Source organism: Leptonotus elevatus, chromosome 4, assembly GCF_054856555.1.
Source record: "Leptonotus elevatus isolate MCC_2025b chromosome 4, RoL_Lele_1.0, whole genome shotgun sequence".
In the NCBI taxonomy this organism is placed as follows: Eukaryota; Metazoa; Chordata; class Actinopteri; order Syngnathiformes; family Syngnathidae; genus Leptonotus; species Leptonotus elevatus.
This window is the reverse complement of record NC_141242.1, coordinates 15269839-15296876: the sequence shown is the minus strand read 5'-3', so window position 1 is coordinate 15296876 and position 27038 is coordinate 15269839. Positions and strand designations below refer to the sequence as shown.

The window sequence follows — 27038 nt, the reverse complement described above, 5'->3', positions numbered from 1 at the left end:
CTGACCACTCGTAATTACTTTTTGACAAATTAGGCCCTCATCACGATACAGGATCAGTGAGTAAGAATTTGATGACAAGAGGAAGAAAAATTGGCTTAGGAAAGCACAGTACAACAACCCTTAAAGGTTTGAATTGAGGAAACTGGACTTTTCTTGTTTATTGAAGACCTTTCATCTTTCATCCAAACAGCTTCTTCAGTTCCAAAGCTTAGGTGTGGAGTCTCTGGAGAATAGGGACACATCTTCCAAGCATAAAAATAGACGCTCCACGCCTAAAATTTAGAATCCAGGAAGCTTTTTGGATTAAAAATGAAATGTCTTCAAAAAACAAGAATAGTTAAGTTTTGTAAATAGAACCTTTGCCGACATTTCTGATTTGTTTGGATTTCAAAACTATAAATCCCTTATCTCTGCATCGTAGATTAGAAAATACAAATCCATGGTGAAACTGCTGCTATCATGAAAACAGTTTTAAACTGTACAGACCATTTTTAATATTTGGTAATTCTTCTAAATCATACAAGAATTTTCAACACTTAAAAACAAAACCTTTTAATCTGAACTTTATTGATAAAACCGTGTTGAAAAGTAGAAGAAATTTAAGCAACACCAATATTCAACTGTAAAAAGTAGGGATGTTCGATAACATTTTTTTCAGACCGTTACCAGTACGAGTACTCAACTCTCAAGTCATGATACCACTGTTGGTTCACAAAATTGCCCTAAATCTAAAAAACAATGACAGCAATATATCCCAATGTATATTTTTTTCTTTAAAAATGTATGAACAAAAGGGCAATTTTGTTTTCTAATTTCTAGTTCCGTTCACAAAATGTCCTCAAGTATCGGCCCGCCATCGCGAGTACAAATACCTTGAAATAAGGCCGGCGGGTGCCAACTTGTATGATCACAATGAAGTCCATTAGCCCATAAGAAGACTCTTTCAGTCGAAATGCATTGGGCAATAAAACTCCTCTGTAACAGAGTGCCTCAGCTTCTCCACTTAAGTGGCACAAAAAAAGCCACAAAAGCCAAATAAAAAGAGGAGAAACATACATTAGACCTTACTTGCCAAACTGATCTTTCTCAAAATATGTTGTCTAATGTGATGTCATGAATGACAGTGATTAAAATGTCCTATTTTTTTTGTAACTTTGAATCATTTTAGTTATTTTTTTAGCATCTCATGGCTTATTTGATCACAAAACGTATTAGGTAGTTAAATATATTTATAAATGCTGTTCATTACGTTTGATGGCACTACATTTTTTTGTAATCAGAGTTAACTCAGTGTTTTGAAATGTGACATGTATTGTAGACTGTCAGCCCCCCTCCTAACCTTCTGCCCTCAAACACACTGGCACAAACGCACAAACAGACACACACTGTCCATATGGAGCAGTTGGCGCCCAAAAGCGTCCAAAGCAGCCGGACCCTTTCCCAGGGCAGAAGGTGAGGGTCCCCACTGCCTTCATACTGTGTGTTTGTGTGTGTTTTTATCCGTCCGTTAGTATCATCAAGGGCAGACTGCTTTATCGTTCTATTGGTCTGTCCTCTTTACTGTATTTAGTGTGCACTTGTCCCAACAAACCACATCCCATGTGCCCCCCACAAGCATAAACCAGGGTTGCCTGCAGCCATATGTGAGGAACCGATGTGTCCGTTTAATATACAACTGTGCTGTAGATACACTTCGGGCCAGTACACTGTAATGTCTCAGGCAAAAATGGTTGTATAAATGACCGTTGGGAAGTGAATCAGTCTCCAATTGTATTTAGGGGAAAGAATGGCTGCCGCCACTTTTTCTTTGTTACTTTCTTTCTTTCATTTTTTTCTCAAACAGCTCCATCAGACTCTACGCAACAGGTAGTTTTAACCAAATAATCTGACTGCTTAAATGCACCTTCCTGCTGCGAAATTCTCATAATGCATAGCAGTCAAAAAGTTGCGCTTGGCTTATCAGTTGCCATGCCAACTCACAGCTTTCTCTTCTGTTCTCGAGTTCTTTAACCCCAATCACATCTAGTATTTTGAACCTCTCCCTGGTAGCCGGTATGCTGCAAATCATAAATGATTTTTTTCCAACACATTTTTCTTACATTCATTCATTTTTTTTTTTTTTTTACTAAGCAATCATGAGTGTATCCTGGGCTACCCAGAGTGCAAAGTTGTTTTTCTGCTTCCTATGGTGAGTCTGGGGCTGTGTGCACTCACACTAGATCAGCCTGGCGTCATCCCTCGGGGCCCAGGAAGCAATGGAAGGTAGAGGGTGAAGGGTGAGAGGGAATAGAGGTCTGCAGGGTTCCCGCGGGTAAAGGCGATGTTTTGTGCAATGGCCTAATCGTGAGATGGGGGAAAAAAAAACTAAAACACTGAGTGGAGCAAATAGAGATGACCCTTGGCCTAAATATATCTGAAATCATAATTTGCTGTTGTACATGAAACAATTAAAATCATATTGCAGAAAGTGATGAATTTGCATGTGTTTTACTATTGTTCTGTGCTCATGTCATCTGTTATGCTTACACATTATTAACCACTGTCTGGGTAGTGTTGTAAAACTTACGCCTCCACCATCGCTCTGCGTGGATATTTTGTTTAGACAATATTGAGTGGAAATAGTAACTGTTTTGTTAAAAATGGATCACTGTAATTCTTAAGTGCACTGAACTGTTTCAGCCACAAGGAAAAAAAATAAAATATATATATATTTTTTTTTTTATTGCATCACTCATGGCTCTAAGACCTTTGGAAAAAGTTTGGGAAGACAATGTCACCGCAGTGATTTGCTTTTGGAAGGGAGTAAGAGCTTTTTGTGACTTGGATGGCTGACATATTCTAACATTATATTTTAATAAAATAGTTTTTTTTTGTTACATATATATGATAGCAATATAAGCTATAAAACCAACCAACCAACTAAACCACTCAAGTAGGATGGTGTTTTTTTGTTTTTTATCCTGAAAAGTAGTGAGATGCGAGGATTCTGCCCGAGACAACAATATGCAGCCTGTTGTTGCTTGTTAGTAACTGTCTTAGTAATATATAGCTTCATATTAAACTGACAAAAAATTGAATTTGCAGTCTTGCGAGAGTGGAGAGAATAAATAAATGTCGGACCCCATTATTCCGTTGAGATTTTAGATTTTTTTTCAGAGTATATATTTGGTAGACTTAAGTGAACAGCAACTGATAAAGAAGATAGGTACTGTGCACACATTTAAAGTATAACATTTTTTTTTTTTAATCTTGTCTGGTTCCTCTTTAATAAACAAAACAAAACCTGACATATTGCCCAAAGTTAGCTGGGATGGGCTTCATGGCACCCGCGACCCTGAGGACAGAAGCTATAGAAAATGGACGGATTGTTAAAAATAAATACATTTTTCATGTTAGAGACGTTGGTTCTCTGCTCTGTCTATCTTTTCCCATACATGTATTTTTTCCCTCTCCTATGGATTTTTCACTCTTAGGAAATATGTTGCTGAGTCCTTCTATCATAGGTGAAGGCCAACACCAGTTGGACACTTTGTTGTTGGATGGATGGATGGATGGATGGATGGATGGATGGATGGATTTCTCTAATGAGTAAGAATATGAAAGCTGCCAGAGGGAAGGAGGCAGATGAGGAGGGATGAAGCCAGAAGAGTAGAGGGACTGCTTTGGACAGAGGAAGACTGCAAAGTGAGAGATAAAGCAGGAACACAACATTTGGGGACCCGTGGTCCTCCACTTTGCCTCTCTGTTTGGATTTCCTTAACAAGAGAAGAAGAAAAAAATGGGGGCGGGGGGTATACAATAAATAGTATGCATCAACCAGCCTTTGCCCCCTCCACCCTTTTTAAGCTACATTTTCTACTTTTCTTCCCAAAGTAACCCCCTACCCTCCCCTCAGAAACGGGCACAACATCCATCCTCCCTTAATGTCTCTCCTCTTGAGGTTTCTTCTATAATTTAACATTTCACTGAAAATTTCTCCACCCACTCCCTCCTCTCCTCCCCATCTCCCAATTCCTCCCAGTTTACCATTCGGCCTTGTCTTGCCAGGTCCCCTCGTGGCCGACTGACAAAGACGCCGTTAAAAAGCCGTGTGATCCTCCATTTTAGCGCCAGCCACGCTAGTCAGAGGATTAGGGCTCTTTAATGACGCTAATCTCCCCTCCCATTCTTTCCCGACACCCCTCCACCCCACCCTTCAAAAAGTGATTTCTCCCTCATGCTCTGACCGAATCCATCTCTGTTCAGTCCCTCTCATTCTTCGCGTCTTTCTTCCTCCTACTTAACAAGCACACAAACATTACATCCTCACCAACTCACACTTTGAACTGCCTTAAAACGAGTTCATTTACTCCATCTGCTTTTCCGACCATTACTTCTGACTCCTACATACCGAGATTGAGAGACAGGGCCATTAAAGTGAGGATCCAGCGTTATGTGACTCCCTTTCCAATTTAATTCCAGTAACTATTTTTTTATGTGCTTATTTTTCCTTTATTGTATCTTGGAATGTGCACGACTACTAAAATGTTTGCTTTTAGCTTTTATGACTTGGATTTTAGCTGGTGTCCCGTCTTGTAGTTTTGATTGGATGGATTCATGAACAGGTTTAAGAATACAAATTATAACCACTGCATCTGTGTTTATGGTTTGGGATTAGTTTTGTATTTGCAATATGATGACTAAAAGTAATATAGGCTACTAATATATTTTTATCTCAACTTGAAAATTTGATTCACTCACTTGTATCTCTATCTGATCTTTTTCCTTAATATTTTTTTCTTCTTCAGCTTTTTTTCTACTTAAATGTATAATTCATGGTTTTACAGTTTCTTTTTTCACCCACACCCCTTGCAGAGTTCTATTTGCTCGTCGCTGTGCCTACATTTTCCCGGCAATCGATTCATCACAATAATCTGTTTCCAGGCGCTCTCTGTAATGCAATACACAGTAGACTACACACACACACACACACAAGCAAGCACGATTGTAGCTGGTTGAGGTGAAACGGTGCGTGCCGGTACGATTTGCAAAACTATCCAGCGAAACGACATGTCGCCACCAATGCGGCCTCATGTTCGCTTTGCTGTAATATTGGTGTGACTTCTCTCTTAATCACCTTTCATTCTCTTATTTTCCCCTCTTTGCCGGTCTACAGTTCATAGCAATCAGATGAAAGAAACGAAGACGTCTGCTCTATCCATTTTGCAAATGCTAAATGGCCTCACTGCGCTGCTTTGCTCAGCACGCCAAGGCGAGCGGAACAAGCGCGCATTATTCAGCCCCCTCTTTGTCGTGTCAAACCTTTTTCCTGAAGTGTCTATTAAAGAAGCCGCGGCCTTGCCGTTGCCCCTGTGCTAAACTGCACAGGATCTAACCTCTTGCATAGCCAAGGGAGAGGCGAAAAAGAGCAATGTTAGCATGTATTAGAGATATAGGGAGTGAGTAAAGCAGCCTTTCCCAGCCCTGCATATCTCCTAATCGCTATTCAGACGTTTCAATCTGCCAAGGCCCTAATGAAAATATGATGAGGCGGATCTCTGGTCCTCAGGGATGAATGGAGGGCTGGGAGGGGAGGGATGGAATGAGGGATGGCTGCAGAGGGAGGATGAAGGGAGAGAAAATACACTCTGTCCTTATTTCTGGGCCCCGTCGGGGATACATAGTTCTTGGAGCCTTCTATTTAGATGTTGCTGCTGCTGCTGGAGTATGTGTCTTTCTTCTGTTTCTTTCTCTTTATCTTTGCCACCCTCATTTGCCTTCTGTGTTTGCAGGCGTGTGTGTAACCAGGATAAATGTGTTTATTTTTTTTTTGTTTATAGCCTCTCTCTCATTTGAGAACTCCCACAGGCTGCCTCTTGCCTTCCAAGAAAGATGCAACTTCTTATTAATCATTCTAATGCTCCCTGTTTTACCCCTTCTCTCTGCTTGTGCTCTAATTGCAATTTTTTGGGGGAAATCCTGTGGCTATGTACTTTTTCCTATTTAGCAACGCATCAATCTGAAGTATTTTTAAAACAACACGATCTCCCCTCTTTTTTTTCTCAATCAGATGGCGATGACGACCCAGCGGGGCTGTCCTGGGTGCCCTCCTCGCCCTCCAGCAAAGATGTGGGGTCACCGTCGCAAATGCCCGACGGCTGTTGTGACCTCGGCATGGCCACCGGCGGCGAGGAGGAAGGAGGTGCAGGTCTGCCATACCCGTGTCAGTTCTGCGACAAGTCCTTCAGGTGGCAAAATTTGGACTCCCCACTGACACAGTCAAAAAGCAGTATTCTAATTTATACCTGAACATAGACAAATAAGCATACTGTAAAAGTATGGAAACATGAATCATTATTGGGTTTTCATCTTCAGCCGGCTGAGCTACCTGAAGCGCCACGAACAGATCCACAGTGACAAGCTGCCATTCAAGTGCACCTTTTGCAGCCGTCTCTTTAAACACAAAAGGAGCAGAGACCGCCATGTCAAACTCCACACAGGTAGACACAAAAATCACATCACGCCTGTTATGCTTTTTTTTGTATGATCCCACAAATGGAGGTTAGCATTGGTGATTTAAGCAGATTGTGAAAATCACATTAACGTAAACAATTAAATAGAATTAGCAATGTTTGTTTCATTTTCTAAATAAAATAAATAAACATATAATGAGCAAAATCCGTAACAAGTGAATACGTGGGAAAAAAAAAGATTGATTATAGTACATTGACCTATTCTACTGTCCACACTACTCTTCTCATCAATAATGTTCCTTTCACATTCATTTTGATGCGCCGACTTGGAAAAACCCTCGGAATTTTAACCCATACAGGCTTATCGATGGTTATTTCATCACATCATTTTACCCCCCTAACTCACTCATCCAATCACAAATCATCACGCCTTCAGGGTCTCACAGACATCAAGGATAAACACTAAAGGAAATGAATGGACAGCTAGTTTCAAATGAGCTCTTCTTTGTACCTTCATTTATTTGCTTTTTTATTTCAACGGAAGTGTGTTAATAATCCCCTCTCAAACTGTCTACTGATGCAGGAGATAAGAAGTATAGTTGCCAAGAGTGTGAAGCTGCTTTTTCCCGCTCTGACCATCTGAAGATCCATCTCAAGACACACAGGTAAAAGTATTATTATGCATTTGAGATGATTGCCCTTACATATGTTCATTAAAGTTTGACAGATATTGCTAGTTATGATTGCACCTGAGTCTAATTTGTGAATCCGCACATTTAGCTCCAGCAAACCATTTAAGTGCAGCGTGTGCAAACGGGGCTTCTCGTCTACTTCATCATTGCAGAGCCACATGCAGGTATACTGCGCTGTCTTGTTTTATGATTTTTGTATCATCATTGACATTAATACATACACATTTCAAGATACATTTTTTTAAGACTGATTTCTCTCTCTTGCAGGCGCACCGCAAGAACAGAGAGCACCTGGCACTGAGGAGCGAGAAGGACGGAGGCAAAAAGGGAGCTGGAGGCGATGTTGACCTGGAGCAGGACCTGTACATGTGCGATTACTGCGAGGAGACGTTCAGCCAAACGGATGAGCTGGAGAAACACGTTCTGACCAGGCACCCCCAGCTGTCAGACCGAGCCGACTTGCAGTGCATCCACTGTCCGGAGATCTTCCTCGACGAGGCCTCACTCCTCACTCATATTGACGCGCAGCATGCCAACCGCAAACACAAGTACAAGAGAGCATTCCTTTTCACCATTTTCAAGCAATACGCTGATGTCTGTTTGTTTGTTTGTTTTTTTATCTGCAGATGTCCCGTTTGTTTGGAACAATTCCCCTCAGTTGAAGATGTCTACTGCCACCTCGACAGCCACCGCCAACCTGACTCTTCCAATCACAGCGCTGCCAGTCCTGACCCTGCACTGGGGAGCGTTGCTTCAATGAGTTCCGCGACTCCAGATTCCAGTGCGAGCCTGGAGAGAGGATCCACCCCCGACTCCACCCTCAAGCCCAGTCAGGGCAGTGAACGAGGCCGCAGAAGAGGCAACGACAGTGGGGAAGAGATGGGGATAAGCTTAGTGCATCCGGGTGGAGGTATGTCTTGAGCCGCTGTGTCTGAGACTGCTTTGACATGCTCAGGTCGATTTACTGTATATCTGTTTAACTGTCCACCTCCCCAGGTGGAGGAGGAAACTGGGCTAAAGTGACATACTCTTGCCCTTACTGCTCAAAGAGAGACTTCAATAGCCTAGCAGTGTTGGAGATCCATTTAAAAACTATCCATGCTGACAAACCACAACAGAGCCATACGTGTCAGCTGTGCCTGGACACACTGCCGACGCTCTACAATCTCAATGAGCATGTGCGCAAAGCTCACCGTTCCAGCGGAGGAACTGCAAGTCCGGCAGCAGCAGCTTTTCCCATTCTGCAGTTTGCGAATGTGACAGCGTTCCATTGTAACTACTGCCCTGACATGTTTGGGGACATTAACTCTTTGCAAGAACACATTCGAGTGTCACACTGTCTGCCTGGGGGGATTATGGCAGGGTCCACCACATTAGGTAAGACAAATATGATCATTAAGATGGGATGGGCATTATAATCAGTTCATTCATCATTAAGAATTGATGGTTCACTTATTGAAGCAACTAAGGCTGAAGGGAGGGTGCAACTGGGGACCCAGAAAGCTGACTATTACTGGCTGTTTTTAGAGTGATTGATACAGCAGACCACCGCCACTTCACCAAGAACATGGCATCAGCTATGGATGTTTGAGTCAAAATAGAAGCTTTTTAAATGTATACACAAATTCATTGTCAATTTCGCAAATGTCACTCAAGGAACTTTTGTCAAATGATCATCTCTAATGAAGATGCAAAGCATAGCTTGAAAGTTAATGCCAAAATTAGTATGTTTGTTGTAAAAATATTGATGTCTATTTTACACTAGTACTCCCATGGGATACATGGGAGATTATTCCCTTATTTTCATGCTTCTTCATCTTAATTGTTAGAATCAGAATGATTTTTATAAGTCAAGTATATTGAAACACACCCGAGTAACAAGTAACATTGTGTTATTCCACCACAGAAGGGAACCATGCCTTCTTTTGCAACCAGTGCTCCATGGGCTTCTTGACAGAATCTTCGTTGACGGAACACATTCAACAGACTCACTGCACCTCAGCTGTGGCATGCGGGGCAGCTGGGGGAGCGGTGGCCAAATTGGAGTCCCCTGTGCTACAGTCTGCATCCCAATCATTCATGGAGGTAAATAAGTAGAAAAACACTTATATAAATCGTGCTTAGTGAGTTTTTTTAATTAACAGTTTGAGTATAGTGCAACAATTAAAAAAAATTATATAATGTAGGCCACTAAATGCGCTGTAACTGCTCATCTTAATCATATTAATTTACCTCGTAGGAATAATAAAATAAATAATGTGAGATATATTTCCTGAGACATATGTATTTACTTTTTAAGGACAATAAAAGGTTATTTTCCTCACACAGGTTTACTCTTGCCCCTATTGCACCAATTCACCAATCTTTGGTTCACTCCTCAAGCTTACCAAGCACATAAAGGAGAACCACAAGAACATTCCATTGGCTAACAACAAGAGACAGGCAAAGGTGGCTGACCTAAGCCCCGCCTCCTCTGACGTGGAGATCTCCTCCCCGAAACGCCACAGACTGGGAGGGGACTCCACGCCTTCCATAGGGAGCAACGGGGACTACCCATGCAACCAGTGTGATATGCGATTTGCCAGCTTCGAGGGCTTCCAGGCCCACCTGAAGTCCCATTTGGAAATGCTACTAAGGCGCCAGTCCTGCCCCCAATGCAACAAAGAGGACTTTGAATCCCAGGAGGCATTGCTGCAACACCTGACTGTGCACTACATGACCACATCGACTCAGTACATGTGTGAGAGCTGTGACAAGCAGTTCTCCTCAGTGGATGACCTGCAGAAGCACCTGCTGGACATGCACACGTTTGTGCTGTACCACTGTACACTCTGCCAGGAGGTCTTTGACTCCAAGGTCTCGATACAGGTGAAGGAGCTACAGTTTATGTTCATTTCCTTACTAAGTGACCTGCCTGATTAGGTTTATGTGTAAGCTACTGGGTTTTTATTTGTCGTTTAGGTTCATTTAGCAGTGAAGCACAGCAATGAAAAGAAGCTTTTTCGCTGCACAGCCTGCGCTTGGGACTTCAGGAAGGAGACAGAACTTCAGCTCCATGTTAAGCATAACCACGTGGGCCAGAGGTCAGGCCTCCCTGGGGGGCTTGGAGCAGGTACACCTGCCAGTATACAATGAAAGGAAATAGCTGGATTGTTTTCACAAATTCACCATACTACTCACTCTATTGACTTGAATAAGCTACAATGACCCCCTCTTTTTCATGCATAGACAAATACAAGGGATAAAGCTGTCAACCTTTCTGTAGGAATTAACCACAAGTGGAAACAGCGCAAAGCAACACACTAACAAAAGTACTGCTTTGATCGCCTTTCTTCCTCCCACATCATTGTAATGTACACTTAAGCTCATGTACAACAGCTATATTGCCTTTTTCAATAACAAAGTCGATTTCATTACATCGCATGAGCAAAGCAGCTGTGAATAGCGATCTAAATGATTGCAAATCTAATAATGAAAAAAAAAAGCTAACATTTAAAAACGGAGCTCATCAAAGATTTGATGACCAGTAATGACCGTTTTGAGGAACTAAAGAGAAGCTAAGAATAGATGTGAACGTGACACTGCTGGAATTGGCAAAATCTAGCAATAACCTGTATCCTTGTTTAAGCCGCTGAAGTTATAGCTGGAGAGAAAGGTTGATACTTCTAGTCGAAGAAAAATGACACAAAATAAGTTGAGGGGATCATTTGTGACGTCGTAAAGATTTATACATTATTAGAAATTGTTACTATTAATACTAGGGATGGGTGAGTACCGAGACACGGTATCGTATCGGGCCATACCAGTATTAGTCGCCCTCTTATGGCACTTTTATGATCTGGAACTATAAATTTGAAATTTGAATAACAGAAAATTGCCATTAATTTCATGCAATTTAAAGGAAAAATTGTTGGAATATATAGGTCTTTTCTATAAAATTTGTGGGGGGGATTATATGTATCAAAAGTACTAGTAGTACTTGGTCACGTGTAGGTGAGTACTCATACTGGTATCAGTTTGAAAAAAAAAGTGTAATTGAACATTCCTTGTATATATCTACACTGTAATCTGGTTTGTGTCTCAAAGGTCTCAAGCCCAGGAAGTGCATCTTCTGTGGCGAGACGTTTGGAACGGAGGTGGAGCTCCAGTGTCACATCACCACTCACAGCAAAAAGTTCACGTGTCGCTTCTGCGGCAAATCCTTCCACGCCATCTCACTGCTAGAAAGACACCTCAGGGAGAAGCACTGCATCTTCGACGGGGGCAGCATCACTGGCAACGGAGGTGGCACGGGGAGCAGCAGTAGCCAGAACGGCACACCGAATGGACTGACTCAGTCGGTCAAGAGAGGAGGAGGAAGCGCAGGCGCTGGAGGTGCAGGTGCCGGGGAGAGAACGACAGTGGCGGCTGCCGAGCAAGCCGACCTCCAGAACATGCTGTTGAAGAACAGTGTTGCCGGGGTAGGAGGAGATACGGCCAACAGCCATGAAGCCAGCGGGGGTGAGGAAGAACTGGACAACTCTGAGCCCATGTACGCCTGCGACATTTGCGGCGCGGCCTACACCATGGAGTCCCTTCTGCAGAACCACCGACTACGTGATCATAACATCCGACCGGGAGATGATGATGCTGGTAACTTAAAGCATATGTATCATCATCATAAAGTTTATGAGTATATTCAATAATCTTTCTGTCAATTGTGAACGTTTACCAGGTTTGCGTAAAAAGAAGGCCGATTTCATCAAGGGGAACCACAAATGCAACATCTGTTCCAGAACGTTCTTCTCTGAGACGGGGCTCCGCGAGCACGCGCAGACGCACCGCGGCCCTGCCAAACACTACATGTGTCCAATATGTGGCGAACGATTCCCCTCTCTGTTAACCCTCACAGAACACAAGGTATACAAATGCTGCTCATAACCTAATACTGTATATGTAACAATTGACTGCAAGCTTTTAAGTGTTTTCATTTATTTAGATCTCTTTCAGTATCTACCCATTTTATCCAAAAATCTCCCTGTCTGATTTAAAAAGTCTCCTAATCATTATTTTGCGCTCTAATATAATGACATCTTTCCCATGCACTCTCTCTACCCTTCACAGGTGACCCACAGTAAAAGCCTGGACACAGGAACATGTCGAATCTGTAAAATGCCCCTGCACAGTGAGGAGGAGTTTATAGAGCACTGCCAGATGCACCCTGACCTCCGAAACTCCCTCACGGGCTTCCGCTGCGTCGTCTGCATGCAGACCGTCACCTCCACCCTGGAGCTGAAGATCCACGGCACTTTCCACATGCAGAAGCTCTCCACTGGTTCTGGTCTTGGCGGAACCGGAGGCTGCGCTGGGAACGGAGCAGGGAACGGTTCGGCCTCTTCCTCCCCCAACGGGCAGCTGCAGCATCACAAACTGTATAAATGCGCCTTCTGCCTAAAGGAGTTTAAGAACAAAGGAGAGCTGGTGAAGCTGGATGTCAACGGCCTGCCTTATGGACTTTGCGCCATCTGCATGAGCAGGTAACAAGTAACAACAGTGCTTTCTAATGTTATAGTTATTGTCTTGCTCATTGATATTCCTATTACAAGATTTTCAAGGTTGCATTAAAATGCAGTAATGTACTAGGTAGGAATTTCCCAGACTGCACAGTTGGCTGTACATGCCAGTCCAACATTGTGCTGTAGACTAAAAAAATCGAAGACAAAAAAGACAAATAGGAGAAAAATCACACAGTACACTTAAAACATTCAGTGACTAACACCAGGACAACTTTGCTCTTTTTTTTCCTTCATAATTTCTATTATTGAATATTTTGTTTTGCTGACAAACCTGTGATCCACACTTCAGCCAATTTATCAGTAATATAGTGAAAATGAGTGGAATTTAGTCTGCCTCTAAATCTTCTTGCACCCCTAAAATTTCAGATTAGAAGCCACTATGCTCCTAGTAAAAAAAAAAAAAGTTAGTCTGGAGCCCTGCATTTAAATCTGGATTTGTTACACATCAAAACATGAAGCAATTTTAATCCAAAGACTTGAGAAAATCCGATATTCAATTCCATCAGGGGCACTAATGGCCAGAGCCCGAACCAAGGAGGGGCTCTCACACCCGGGGACACGCAGGGAGAGAAGCCTGCGTCTGGGCTCAGGTGTCCCGAGTGCGGGGTGAAGTTTGAAAGCCTGGAGGATTTAGAGAGTCACGTCCAGACCGATCACCCCGAGGTCAGCCCTGAAACGAGTTCAGCGGGGAAGAAGGCGGAGGCTTCGCCTGCTCTCAAGGTGAGATGTGATTTTGTGATGAAACAATTACAACTCATTTGAGAACACATTTTAAAAAAGTAAATTTGGGAGGTGATGTCATGCGGTCGGGGACCTTCCTCCATAACTGAAGTGTTGCTGTTGTTGGACCGCTGCTGTTTTCTGTATCTTGCGTGTGTAAGTGTAGGGGGCTGCCAACTGGGTCCTGCGGCTGGGGTGTGCTGTGGCATGATGGGAGCTGTGTGCTCTACTTGATATTGACAGTCAGGCTCCCTGGGACCTGCCGCATGTCTGTGTTTGAGTGTGTTTTTTCCTGCGTGTGCATGTGTGTGCGTGGGAGGCAGTTTTCAGGGACCCTCTAGCTGTCCTCCACCTTTGTTTCGGCGTAGCTTGACAGCACAGAGAGGACCAAATAGGGTGTGGGCGTGTGTTTGTGTGTGGACGTGCACATGCATGTCTATCAAGGTGCGAACAGCAAAGACACAATGGTATTGGGCCTTTGTGTATTGATGTGTTTGTGCATGAGTGATTGCTGTGTGCAATGAATGAGTAAACAGGTCCTCTGCTTCTTTAGAGCATTGTTTGTCCAACTGTTTAGTGTCTTTATATCTCTTCTTCCCATTATTCTGTTTCTGTTTTGGGATTGTGTGATGTTTGATATGCATTGCTTTAGCCTGTACTAGTTCGAAAGCTCATGAGTGACTTAGCATGTTTACAAATATATGCTTATTGGCAATTTGTTCAAATGAGAAATGTTTTTTTGATGTATCAAAAACAACACAGCCATCACAGGATTAAAGAGGAAGTGAACCCAAAACTTTTCTTTACAATAATATGTTATATTTAGCCCCACTAGTTTAAACATGGTATTATGATTAACATTGGGTTTGTGGAATATGAGTTAAGCAGCAAAATCCCCCCATTTTTACTTGCTGTCGACTGAAAAACCCCAAAAAACATCACAGTTGCTCAGGGCTCAGGTAACGACAAATCACGACTCAGCTTGCCAATGTCACGTGACCAAACTCAGAAAACAGGCCGTGATTGGTTGTTATTACCTTAGACCTGAGCAACTGTGTTGTAGGGCTGGGGGATATGGCCCAAAAATAAAATCAAATTTTTTCATTCTGGATGATTACGATTTTAGTCGATTTTAATCCAATAAACCCAACAAACATTTATTTAAAGGTTTCATTTATTCAAAAATAATACCTGTGCAAATTGTTCAGACAACAATAATGTATACAGATTCTAAATCAGTTTTAACTTTCATAGTTTGTGCTTAAATGCTACAATTAAGTAGTTGGTAGCTACGTTTTTTAAAACCACCCATCCATCATTCTGACACTTTTACAACTCACAATAACATTTGGTAGTAACAGCACATAAGAACAACAGCTTTTAATAACCCAGAAGAATGCAAAAGTGTATTTATTTATATGCACCTCAATTTCACGATTTAGTACATTTTCAACAATTCGAGTTTTGAAATGATGATTACTTAAATTAATTCGGTTTATTACCCAGCCTTACTGGGATGTCATTTTCAGTTGATAACAAGTGGCAAAATGGATGCTTGAGTGTTGACTATTTAACTGAGAGAGAGAGAAAAACTTTTTTGTATTTGCTTTTCACAGAAAAAGACCTACCAGTGTATTAAGTGCCAAATGACATTTGAGACGGAGCGAGAGATCCAGATTCATGTTGCAAATCACATGATCGGTGAGTGAGGCGCATCTTCTCCCCTCTGTTATTATTTTCATTGTGTGCGGGAATGTGTGGGTGCGTGTGTTTGTGTGTGCGTCACGTCAGTCTTGGCTAATGACAATGAATGACAATGAAACATGTTCCCTCTTGTGTTTGTCTAATATTGCCACAATGTTTCCGCTGTGTAAACAGCCCCGCACACACGCATACACACACACACACGGCTGATAACTATTGCAGGGTTTCCCAAACCTTTTCTGCTCAAGATCTAAAATGTTATTCCTCCTTCAAGGAGTTTTTTATTGTCATAAAATCAACAATTACCTGGACCATGACAACAGACATGTATTTAGAAAAATACATTTTCCAAGACATGTTGTGCCTGCTTGATGATCAATAAAATAGCTGAGAGCATTTCACTCTGACAATCAACAACTCAATAAAAATTGAGCTGCACCTCAGTTTGTGAATCTCTGCTTTTAGTTTTACGCGTATCTAAAAGATTCAAGTTGACACTGCATATGTAGACTGCTGCTTTCTGCTGCATTGTCGAACTTTTGCAAGCTTAGCCACTAGATAAAAAGTGAAGAATTAAAAGAAGCCTAATAATTAATCTGTGTATCGAAGGACCGTGGGTATTTAAGTGAAATTGCCCTCAGTAGGTAGAAGTCTACTTTTTTTTTTATTATTATTTTATGAGTTCACCCTGACTAACGAAAACACTTTTCTCCTCTTGAAACTAAAACTGCTGCTTTAGCATCTCTGTCGTCATGGAGATTAACGAGGTGGATCATGAGCGGTTCTCAAGAAAAAAAAAACAACCTGTGTGAGAGAAGCTGTGGGTGTTCGTACGCTCAGCGTCTTCCAGTAATGTCCCCAGACATGACGCGAGTTGTAGACCTACCATTGGAGTAACTAACTTATTCCCCTGTGGTACACACTCCCACTGACACATAACCATCTACACTCTGATTCACAAAAGCCTGCATGACATCTTCTCCCGTCCACTTCTGTCTGTGTGGTGGACTCTTTACTGCACCACAGCGCAACATTTCTTTCATTGTTTTTTTTCTCTCTAAAAACACTCATTTCTCTCTCCATTATCTTGTCACTTCCCTCCTTTTTCCCCCATTTAAACCACTCCCACATCCACGCATGGTTGTAGTAGTATTGGGTTAATTAACATGCTAATTGCATGAAAGCCTAATAAGTAATTATGGAATTGAGGCAGATTATTCTGGGAAGCTTGCACTGTTCCTATTATTACATTTTGGCAGACCGCAAGTTCAAGTGATGTTGACCGCATTTAACTTCTTTATGTTCTTTCCCTGCTTACTGGCCAGCATCACATAACAGATGATCATATTTACGCTCGGTTATGACGTATAGCATGTACTTACGCAACGGAACTCATGCAGACCTTACGGTTTACTCGAACTTTTCAATAGCTACTCTCTCCTACTGATGAAAAAAGCCATATGTGTAACTCATACTTGTACTTATCAAAGCTTTGACTGGCTGTGGAGAGAAGATCAAGGCCAGTAATGTGAGTGTCACATGGCTCCATGGGTAATGCATGATGCCTCCCGCGGCCCTGTTAATTACGCTGTCAGATAGAGAGGAAAAGAGACAACATTCGAGCTGATAGAGGAATGAGAGGTCCAGTGTGTCTTGTCGAGAAGAGAACCCTCACGGCACAAGTTTGACTCATTTTGACAAGAACCTATTTTACAGTTTTGCTGGTTAAAAACTTGTTGGGAGAATTAGTCCTTGACTGCATGCTCCAAGAGAGTTGCATGCAGCCACTAATGTCCCACTAATCACCTCAGTCTGAATTCCCCAGCATGTGGTCCGACCTCCCGTACACGTCTACACACACTCTTAATATTTGCTCCTCCTCGCTCCTTCTCTCTGCAATACACATGCTTAACATGAAGCCGTGTCTGTTCCGAACATGCACTCCGTGACCACATACTGAGCTACACGCTCGCTCTCCACTTCTGCTGGCTCTAATCAGTGCGAGTCACCAATTAGCATACTGATTGCGACCATTGTTTTTTGATAAGGCCAACTACCAACTAAATGCGCTTTTTTCAGACAAAATGCTTTTCCTGTTTTCCTGTTAAATCATTTTCAACCAGGTAATTTTCGAAATTATAAACTGAGACCCTACAATTTTGCTGAAAATTCAAATATACAATAAATTCTCACTAGGAACTTTTGCTAAAAAAAAATACAAAATCGCTAGTCAGTCTGGAGACCGGTGGATGCGTTATTACTTTAGTAAATGCTAAATATGGAGATAAATATGGTGCAAAAGTCATTTGTACCCGTAAAAAAAGAAAAAAAATCTATCTGTAAAAGTCGTAATATGTAACTAAAAATAATTGTACTTGTAAAAAAAAAAGTTGTACCTGAAGAATAAATGTAAATTTGTATCTGTAAAAGTCTTGATTTGTACCTATGGAAATGAGAACTTGTAGTCGAAGAAGTCGTCACTAGGAGTCACAAGTGTTTTTTTCTGTTGCTGTCAAGTTGACACGTGACTTTTTGCACCAAATATCTGGCTAAGTATGGAGCAAAGCTGATTTGTACTTGTGCGGATTGCTGATTTGTACTCGTATAGAAGGGGGCGGACGCTGGTCACAATGCCGGGTCATTTTGACCAATCAAGTGAGAAGGATTTACTTAACTTTTTTTTCTACAGGTACACTTTTTTTTTTACGGGTACATTTTTTTCTTTTTACAAATACAAATCACAACAGGTACTTTTTTTTTTTATGGGTACAAATGACTTTTGCACCATATTTACCGCCATAGCTAAAGCTATCTTGATTAACAGTTCAACAGCGCTACACAAGCCAATGCACTCACCATTATCCAACTTTTTTTGCTCGGCCCCGGTGTTGTGGCAATGTAATTATCGCCCCAGAAAATTGGCAACTTGAGTTGACTTGCGTCTTTTCTAATTTTGGTCCGTCAAATAAATTACAAAATGTTTCTGCGTACCACCTGAAATGTCCTCACCTACTAGTCATCGGCTGTTTTGTGCATTGAGTGTTTCTATGGATGTTTAAGATGTCATGTTTGAGTGGTCATTAAACGCACCTCGAGTCAACTACCGAATGAGAGTGAGTACAGTATTTGCTTCTTACCCATAGCATTATTTATTTATTTTATTTATTTATAAATATCTCGCAACCCACACTATAAATGCACCACCAGAAAAGCTCAGCTTGTATTTTTCTGACTACATTTCCCATGATTCTTAGAAACGGAAGCAGGAAGTTGTTTAGTTCCTTTTTAATTTGTTTATTGTATGAATCGCTCTGACAGCTGCGTGATTGCCAATTGGCTTGCTGACTGGACAACAAGAATTAAGTCAGATGCCGGACATACATAAAAATGGGACAAAAGAATGGGGCTGGCAAAATGGGGCTCAAATGGGGCACCCAAGGCTTAAAACTGGGATGGGAATTTGTGATTTTCTGAAGTCCACTGGACACACTTTAATTTAATAATATACAGCAGTGTACTGTATGTGGATGACTAGTCTTTAATTTGGTCAACCCTTTCCTTCCACCCCCAGACAAACTCTCACACCATTAAGAGTACATATTACTAACCGTGCCCATTCTCTCCTCCACTCTCCCCAACCCCACCTGCCATCGGGATGGCCTGTAGAAGAGCCCACCTGTCGGCAAGGTTTGTCCCCTTTCTGTCTCACACTCTGAGCAAGGCAGCAAGCTTTCCGCTGCCTCACTGCCCATCAGCATCTCATTTACAGTTTATGATTTGCTATGCACAATTTGCATGATGAAAGTATTGCAGAAATACTAAAGAATGTTCACAGTAATGGAACATGTGTAATTTAAAACAACACATAGGGGGAGGGACACATTTTGGCACAGTTAATCCTCACGTCCACTCTCCCGATCCCAGCTGCATGCCTCATTGTCCCTCCCACTCCACACAATATTATTTGGATGTCCACTCACCTGGATCTAAGGGTTCCCAGTGGAGCTCGCTCGCTAATGATGTGTCTTCGGGATGAGCTTTACTTACCTATTTTCATTAACGTATTCCATTAATGTTCTTACATTAACTCCCCTTACCTCATCACATTCTCCTGATGAGTTCCTAATCACCCGTAACTCTAGGGTGCATCCTTCCAGTATGGCTTCATGCTTGACATGTGACGTTGACTGCAGTTTTTTTGCACATTTATGTGGGAAACAAGCCCTTAAATAAACCCAGCAGGCTGTTTTCTATGCTGTTGCAAGTTCAGACCAGTAAACCCGCAGTCAACCGGTAGTCAGCCAGTCTATTAGCCCGCATTGAAATCGCTGAAGCGCTTCACTAGTAATGTCTGGCTGCTGCTTTAAGCAGCCATCCCAGTGGCGGTTGTAAAGCGGGTGTCTCCGTGCGTCATGACCTTCTTTACACTTGTGCATGAATACACTCAACAATATATATTTGTATGTGTGTGTCCTGATAAGCAAGATCTAGCCTGGTTACTTTGCGTCGCTAATGAGGCGCGTAAGAAGCTTTTAGAGTGAAAGGAGGTGGATAATGTGGCACACGGTTCATTCATGCGCATGTGTGTGTGTCTTTGCTACCAGCCAGACGCATTGGTGTTTTCTTCTGCCCTGCCGCACCTGAACTAATAAGCCTTAGACTAATCTGCCCTTTTTTTTTTTCTCTCGGTGTGTGACTTCACTAATGCTCTGTACTTAAGAAAACACTTAGGCTCACCAGTCTTACATGAAATTGATATCACAACAAGTATAGGGAGATTTGGCAACGTTCCTCAACAGCAAGTATCAAAGCTGACTAAAGTCTTAAATAAACAGGGGGGGAGAAAAAAGGGTACTTAAGGAACATGGCTAATCCCATCATAGGCACAAGCGTCCAGTCTGAGAGACTTTGAAACGCCACAGGAAATGTCTCGTCTCTGTGGATGTGTTTAAATGAGTTGTTGTTTCTTAAAAGATGGAAGCATTAAAAGCATTTCACACACTGACCCCGAGTTGCCCTCACTGCGGCAGTCAATTAATTGGGAGGTTTAGAATGTAACATTTGGAAAACGGCCAACGTTCTTGCTAAAGTCGTGCGACTTTAGGCACTCGGATGTCTTGCTGTCATTATGTTTGACGTCTTACGGGATGTCAGCAAGTATGTTTTGCGGGCAACATGGTGGGTTAGTGGCAAGCATGTCTGCCTCACAGTTTGTGTGTGGCGTTTGCAATATGCATCGTTTTTCTTGCAGCTTAATTGAAGTCTCTAGATTGTCCATAGATGTGAATGTGATTCTAAATGATTGTTTTATTCTGTATGAGTCTTGTGATTGGCTGGTGACCAGACCAGGGTGTACGTCGCTTCTTGACCAAAGTCATCTCTGATAGCTTCCAGCTCACCCGGGACCCCAACAAGCTATTGAATAAATAAATAAATAAATAATGGATGGGAGTGTTTTTACTTTTTCCTTGGCTTTTTTTTGGGGGGGGGGGTTCGTTTTTCGTGTTTTTGCCCCAGTTATAGCAACTTTAGAAAAAGTGTAACAATGGCTGTAGAGCTGGAACTGGAAGGAAAAATGTAACAAAAAATATGTGGTACATGCATTTCTGTCTAACACCCCAAGGAGTTAATCTAACACTATTAGCGTATTTCCACTGGAGCCCAGCACCGCACCGTGCGAAGACAGCACAGTGTTGGCGAGCGTTTCCGTTACAGCTGACCGTGGACCATGCGGAGCTGCTCGCGGCCCTATCGGCGATCCTTCTTGCGTTGCGAGCTCTGAAGAAAGGCCACATCTGAAGCACCACAAAAAACAGAACGAGCAACCGATACCGGGCAGCGTCGTCCTCCATGGCTTCCGTGTTTTGGTTATGTGTTGTTTCCCGCACTCTACTATTGCGTCGCAGCCGGTTATGCGCTACTTCCGCCCAGCGTCCCAGATGCACATTGGAGGTGGAAACACAGTGTGTGCGTGGGTCCAGTGGAAATACGCTATATGTGATCAACTCAGCACCTACTCACCCGTTCAACTTGGGAGATAAAATCAACTCCCCCAAAAAATAATACTGGAATTTGAACGCTCCAATTTTGAACTATGCAGAACTAAAGTTCGGCATCTTTAACTTGATTAATCATTTTACATTTTGGGCTTTTATCATTCAGAGAAGAAGCTTGTATAATCTTAACTTTTAGGTTATGTTTTAAAGAAAAAGGCTCAGGGATGTTGACGCTGGTTGGTACTGTGATGGTATGAACATAGCAGATGACAGCCCACCCTCCCACTCTGTCACGTCTTTCATCCGTCCCTTTATCTACCCATCTAGCCATCCTTCCCTACATCCCTTCTTCCCTTCTTCCCTCGCCACCTGGAGCCAGCGAGCCGTGACACCAGAGGGAGGGGGGGAGTGATGATGAAGGGACAAGGGACTGGAAAGGGAGGATCACAGAGGGGCCAGATGAAGGAGAGGATGAAAGACGAAATGGGACTGATAGTAATTTAAATAAGATCTGAGATTTTGCTGTGATAGAATTAGCCATCTTGATGATATATTTATTATTAGGTGTGTTTAATTCACCATTTGGTTTAAAACGACAAGAAACAGTCATCATTTGACTTCCACTTTGACTGTCACAATAATTGCGAAAAGTTACCTGGAAATTAATCTACTCTGTTATAGAATGGATTTTAACCATGTTATCAGTGTCTCTATTTGTGTGTTTGTATTGTGTCTTGAAAACTGGGAGCATGCAGGCCCCCCGGAGAGCTCATTTTGTCGTCTTCTCGCTTGATTTATTTCCTTCTTCTGCTGTTTATTACCAGTCATTACAAGCTGTTTGGAAACCTAATAGGACACCCTGACAAATAGACAAGAGAGACATGAGCGGGATACATTCACAACAGTCATGTCTGGTGTTTGTGTGTGTGCTGGCGCGTGCATGTGCGTGTTCCTGGGAGGATATTTGCACAAACAGCAGCACTTCACTTAACTTTTATATGAAAGTAGTGTGTTTGCGTGATTGATGTATTTTCTTGCACTTTGCCTGTGCTTCCTGCTTATACTGCAGGCCTGCTATATCTACAACTTACTGTATAGCTTATTCTACCTGCATTCCCCCTTTGTATTCTCGTGCTTGACTCAAGCTGTCCAGGTGTGGCAGCACCAGCTGCCAAACAACAATTACACACAAACACACACAGGCATACGCACAATACACACTCTCGCTCTTCTCTTTTGCAAGACGCTTTGCCTTTATGCGCTTCATAAACAGAGGCCAAGCAACAATTAACTCGTTGCTTAATTTGCTAACTATTTTGAATTCATTTTCTGCCGTGACAGGTGCATCTGTCACAGCTGGTGGGGAGTCATTGTGTGGGTGTGGGACGGGTGTGTGCACTCGCGTGCACATTTGCATGTGAGGGAATCTCCCTTTATACAACGGGGGCTTTTAAATACAGTATGATTAAAGACTTGACAAAGTCATAATTTGAGCTCATTTGTAAGGATGGGCAAGTACCAATATCAGGTATCGGTACTGGGTCGATACCCGGCTTTATTTTAAGATACCGGTACTCACGACTTTTGTGGCGCTTTTACCATCAGGAACTAGAAACTGGAGGAATAGAAAGGAATAGAAAATTGTGTTACTTTAATGCAATTTTAATTTGTTTAATATTTTATGTAAATAAACAGAATAGTAACCGTATGCTAATAGTCAACAAATTTAAAGGAGCACTCAGTGAGCTGTTGGTCAATTTTCATCTGCTGGATTTGGATGGTCACTGCCCCACTTGTCTCCATTTCTGTATGTTTTGTATCATCCTGCTAACTAACAAATGAACCAAAGCAAACTGTGTCAAGTGCTATCTCATGTCCTTGTGCGAGAAAAAAAGAAGAGAGAGAAACAAACGGAGAATGCAATAAAGGGAATCAGCTTTATGAACGTTAAGCTGAGTGAGGAACATGAATGAGGGGCAGGATGGATTGTACAGAGGTAGGAGGGGAGTGATTTGTGGCAGGTTTTGGCTGGCACTCAGTACTCTTGCTGAGCAGCTGGACTTCATTAATGGCCAGTGTTAATTACAGGGATCGAGCGCACGCACACACACATGCATGCCTATAAGTACAGACACACAACTACATATGCACACTCACACAGACTGGGATTCAGGGTCACCTTGCTAGCTAGCCTTGGTTGAACCAGCAGAGTGATAGGTGGATGGTGCCAAGCATTCATGGTCTTTTGACCATTTATATTGAACATCTGGCATGATGTCATGTTTTAAATTGGCCTTGGTAAAGAGATGTACTGAGGTTTTGTGATGTTTTCCAATATGCAAAGTGTACATTGTATTTTTGAATCTGTTGCCGGTGCTTATTTCAGTGATGTTTTACGAATATGACTTATCTAATAGTTAAGTGAGCTAGACTAACGGTTATCTCCAAACAAGCTGTTGATCCACAACAGTCTTCTTCTGAAATTGTGCTCAAGGCAAGCGTCAGAATATGCTGCACATCCCATAAAGAGAGAAGGAAGAAAATAGCAGCACCAGCACAGTAGGAGATGGAATGCAAAGGCATGCTGGGAGTGGTTGAAGAGGGTCGTCTTTGACTCTTAATTACACAGCACTGGATTGGAGATTGCAAGATGGAGATGGAGGAAGAGAAAAATAACAGTACATTGATGCTCTTATCTGTTGTCTCTAAGCAGATGTCGACCAGGCTGCTCTCTTTATTGCTCTTCAGGCCTTGTGTGACATGTGCGCGCACACACACATCATCCTGGATAAATCAATGCGTTCTGGTTTCAGTAATTTCCCATGGTGCTTTGCTCTGGGCCCCTCCGGGTGAGCGAGGTGACAAAGCCAACCAGAGGAGACAATCTCTTACTTTCTGTTTTGCTGTTCTAAGCTGTTGTTAGAATTTTTATTTCCTCTCTTCTCATTTTGTTTTCTCTGTGCGGTCGCTTTCATTAACAGGCTTTCTCTTAACACTCATTTTACAAAGGAGTTCCGTTCCGTCTAACGTAACCCCAATTTGTATGTAAAGCTAATGCAGTAGTGAAGTCGTAAATACAGTTAATATTTATATGAAAACCAGATCATTACACCAAAATACATTCAACTACAGTTGTCTGTCCAAATGTCGGACATCGCTATATATCAAGTAGAAGAGTAACAAATAGTTTTTTGATTTAAAGGATGCTTCGTATCAAACCAAATTCAACCGCCCTACTTTGAAATATACTGTATTGAGGTACACATCAAATCGTCTTTTATTGGAGAGAAATGTATTTTAGAAGAAAATGGCACATTTAACCCATTAAGGCCTAAAGCGCTGAGCAACTTTTGAGTCTTTTTCCTGAAAATTCAACAATATTAAAAAAATAATTGATATTTCAGCTCCTGAAGCAGATAGAAACATAATTCCAAAAATATTTTAGAGCTTACTCCTGTGGCGTTATTATTATAAACCTTCACCATATATATTTTTTAAATCAACAAACAAATGTCGCATCTGCGGGTGTATAACTCCAAATATATTTACTTTCAACACTGGAGCGCAGTTGGAATAACCTGGGGGGATCGGGGGAATTATTTGTCGTCCATTTCAAAGCCGTCAAAATTTTCAATTTCCTCATTGTCTATGAACATATTTCTTAGCAGTATGTCACTGTCGACTTGTTACACTGATTCGAATTCCTCCCGCGCCGTCGTCAAACATAAGCGTAATTTATTTAATAACTCCCGCGAATCTGCGTCAACCATAAACGCTCAAATAAAATTCCAGGACATGCTATGAGGCCCACGTCACCCTATCGTGCATATTCTGATGCATTTCACCGGATAAGAAACCAAGAATTGGTAAAAACACAACACAATGACATATCCGCTCTCCCGGGTTTAAAGGGAGAAGAGCGCAGGTGTGCTCCCGGTAGAAGCGTGGTCACACTTAATGGGTTAACGTACTAACAAGTTCTTTCAAGTGTATGTAAAATGACAACAACAAAATAATTCCATCATACCCTCTCGAACTGAGCCGTACCATATCGAATCAAACTGTAATCTTGCTGAGTCGAACCAAATTGAATAACCCAACTTTCATATCAAATCGTCCTACAATCTTTTCTCCGTATAGAATCTTCTTTTGAGAGATGCACACCCCTAAAATCCAGTCAGTTAGATTCCCTCATCGCCTTGTAGACAGTTGAAACTTATAGATCTCAAACAACAATTCACAATTACACAACTGCAGGGTCACTGTAATTCTATATATTTTTTAAAACGAGGAGAGAATCTGGTGTAATAATCTGTTATTGCTGACAATTTACAGCTCTTACACAGAATTTTTGTAGAGAAGCAAATACATGAACAACAAGCAGAAACTCAGCTCTTACGATTTACATAACATGCACCAGTTTCCATCCGTATTAGTCGACTTCAAACGTCATTGTGGAATAGCCGAATAGTCTCTTGGATGTGTATCGTTCATCTCTGGATTATGCTCTGTCCATTCATCCATGAACTCTTTCACATTCTCTGTAGTATTTAGGTATGCCTTTTAGACCTTGCTAGTGGTTCTTAACCTGGGCTTGATTGAACCCAAGGGGTTAGTTACTACCTATATAGTTACTATCTATGTTGAGCAAAAAAGAAAGTGGTCGAACAAATATGTGCAATATGAATGTGTAAAGGAACGTATAGTTTTCCACAGGGTTTAAGTCTGGGACCTCTGCTCTTTTCATTCTTATCTACTGCCCCTGAGTTCCATCTTAAGAAAACAACAGTAGGAGGGTTCTATAAATGTGCATAGGAAACTGGTGGGGTTCAATATCTCCAACACTGTTGCAGTCGGACACTGTCATGTTTCATTAGAAAATGGCCTTTACAGTATCAACCTTTAAAAAAAAAAAAAGGAAACAAATGAGCCTCTCTAAAATTGCTTCAGTATGCCAAAGACTTAAGATATCAGGGGACAAAGGGGGCATAGGACAACTCCTGATTGATTCATTGTTGTGCAAGAGGCTGGTCCCAAGACTTGAATCCAGATCTCTTTCCCCAGCAACCATTTTCCAATCTCATGTTCTCTATCCGTTCTCATCCTTGCATTTGTCCTGGATGAGAGCATCTCATTTGCGACCGATCCAGCCTGCTAATGGTGGATGGCAAGCAACAAAATTGTCTGTGCCAAATACACTCACACACTCACCATAGCGCATTAATGTGTACAAACACGGACATCCATCTGGAAATACACACGCTGAGATGCTCTCTTATTGGGGCTAACACACGGTGCTGCCAGCGTTCCCGGCTAGACGCACGGACACACGTCGGTGCGTTGAAAGACAACATGTGTACACATGTATTCACGTAACACTCTGCATGCTCCCTGCTGCATCGCCCCCGGTGCTGTGCTCCCTCTCTGCGCTGTGCCGTACCACCACCACCTCCTCCTCGTCCTCCTTCCTCACCCTCCTCCCCCACCTCCTCCGTCTCCCAGTACATCTGGCACGCTCAGCTGCCGAGGAGCGCCATAATTATCCCGCCGGAGACGCACGCTCGCGCAGAACGTACACACACATTGTGACGAAAGCTCACGCACACTTGTCTTCGGCGATCCGCGCTGCTCCCTGCTGCTCTTCGTCACTACCGGGGCTTCATTAGAGTGCGTGCGAGTGTGTGTTGATGCATGGTGCTTTTGGATACCATCCAGATGTTTTTTCTTTATAGTTGAGGAGTCGGATGTGTCCTAGATGCAACTGCCCGGCTCACTTTTAAATAATCCTGCTGGTCTTGCATACAGTATATGCCCTTGTCTTGATCATCTTGATCAAGACAGCGTCTGTGTTTCAGTCAAACATTTCCCCCCACAGGCAATCGACCAGCAATTGACTTCATGTTGGCACTCTGGTCGGCC

General features: G+C 42.3%; 1 protein-coding gene across 2 annotated transcripts in view; it reads left to right on the top strand.

Annotated features, from left to right (window-relative positions):
- Nucleotides 1-27038, top strand: part of znf423 (zinc finger protein 423) — a 129648-nt gene that overhangs the window by 56424 nt on the left and 46186 nt on the right. The window contains exons 4-19 of one of the 2 annotated variants that reach the window (XM_086073439.1): nt 6050-6227; nt 6355-6479; nt 7036-7117; nt 7233-7308; nt 7412-7692; nt 7771-8054; nt 8141-8521; nt 9051-9229; nt 9473-10012; nt 10106-10256; nt 11231-11776; nt 11859-12043; nt 12248-12660; nt 13206-13419; nt 15036-15120; nt 18790-18810. In XM_086073439.1, the coding sequence (XP_085929565.1) occupies nt 6050-6227; nt 6355-6479; nt 7036-7117; nt 7233-7308; nt 7412-7692; nt 7771-8054; nt 8141-8521; nt 9051-9229; nt 9473-10012; nt 10106-10256; nt 11231-11776; nt 11859-12043; nt 12248-12660; nt 13206-13419; nt 15036-15120; nt 18790-18810 (3741 nt within the window). The remainder of the gene's footprint in view (nt 1-6049; nt 6228-6354; nt 6480-7035; nt 7118-7232; nt 7309-7411; nt 7693-7770; nt 8055-8140; nt 8522-9050; nt 9230-9472; nt 10013-10105; nt 10257-11230; nt 11777-11858; nt 12044-12247; nt 12661-13205; nt 13420-15035; nt 15121-18789; nt 18811-27038) is intronic. The other variant, XM_086073440.1, reaches the window with a different exon arrangement.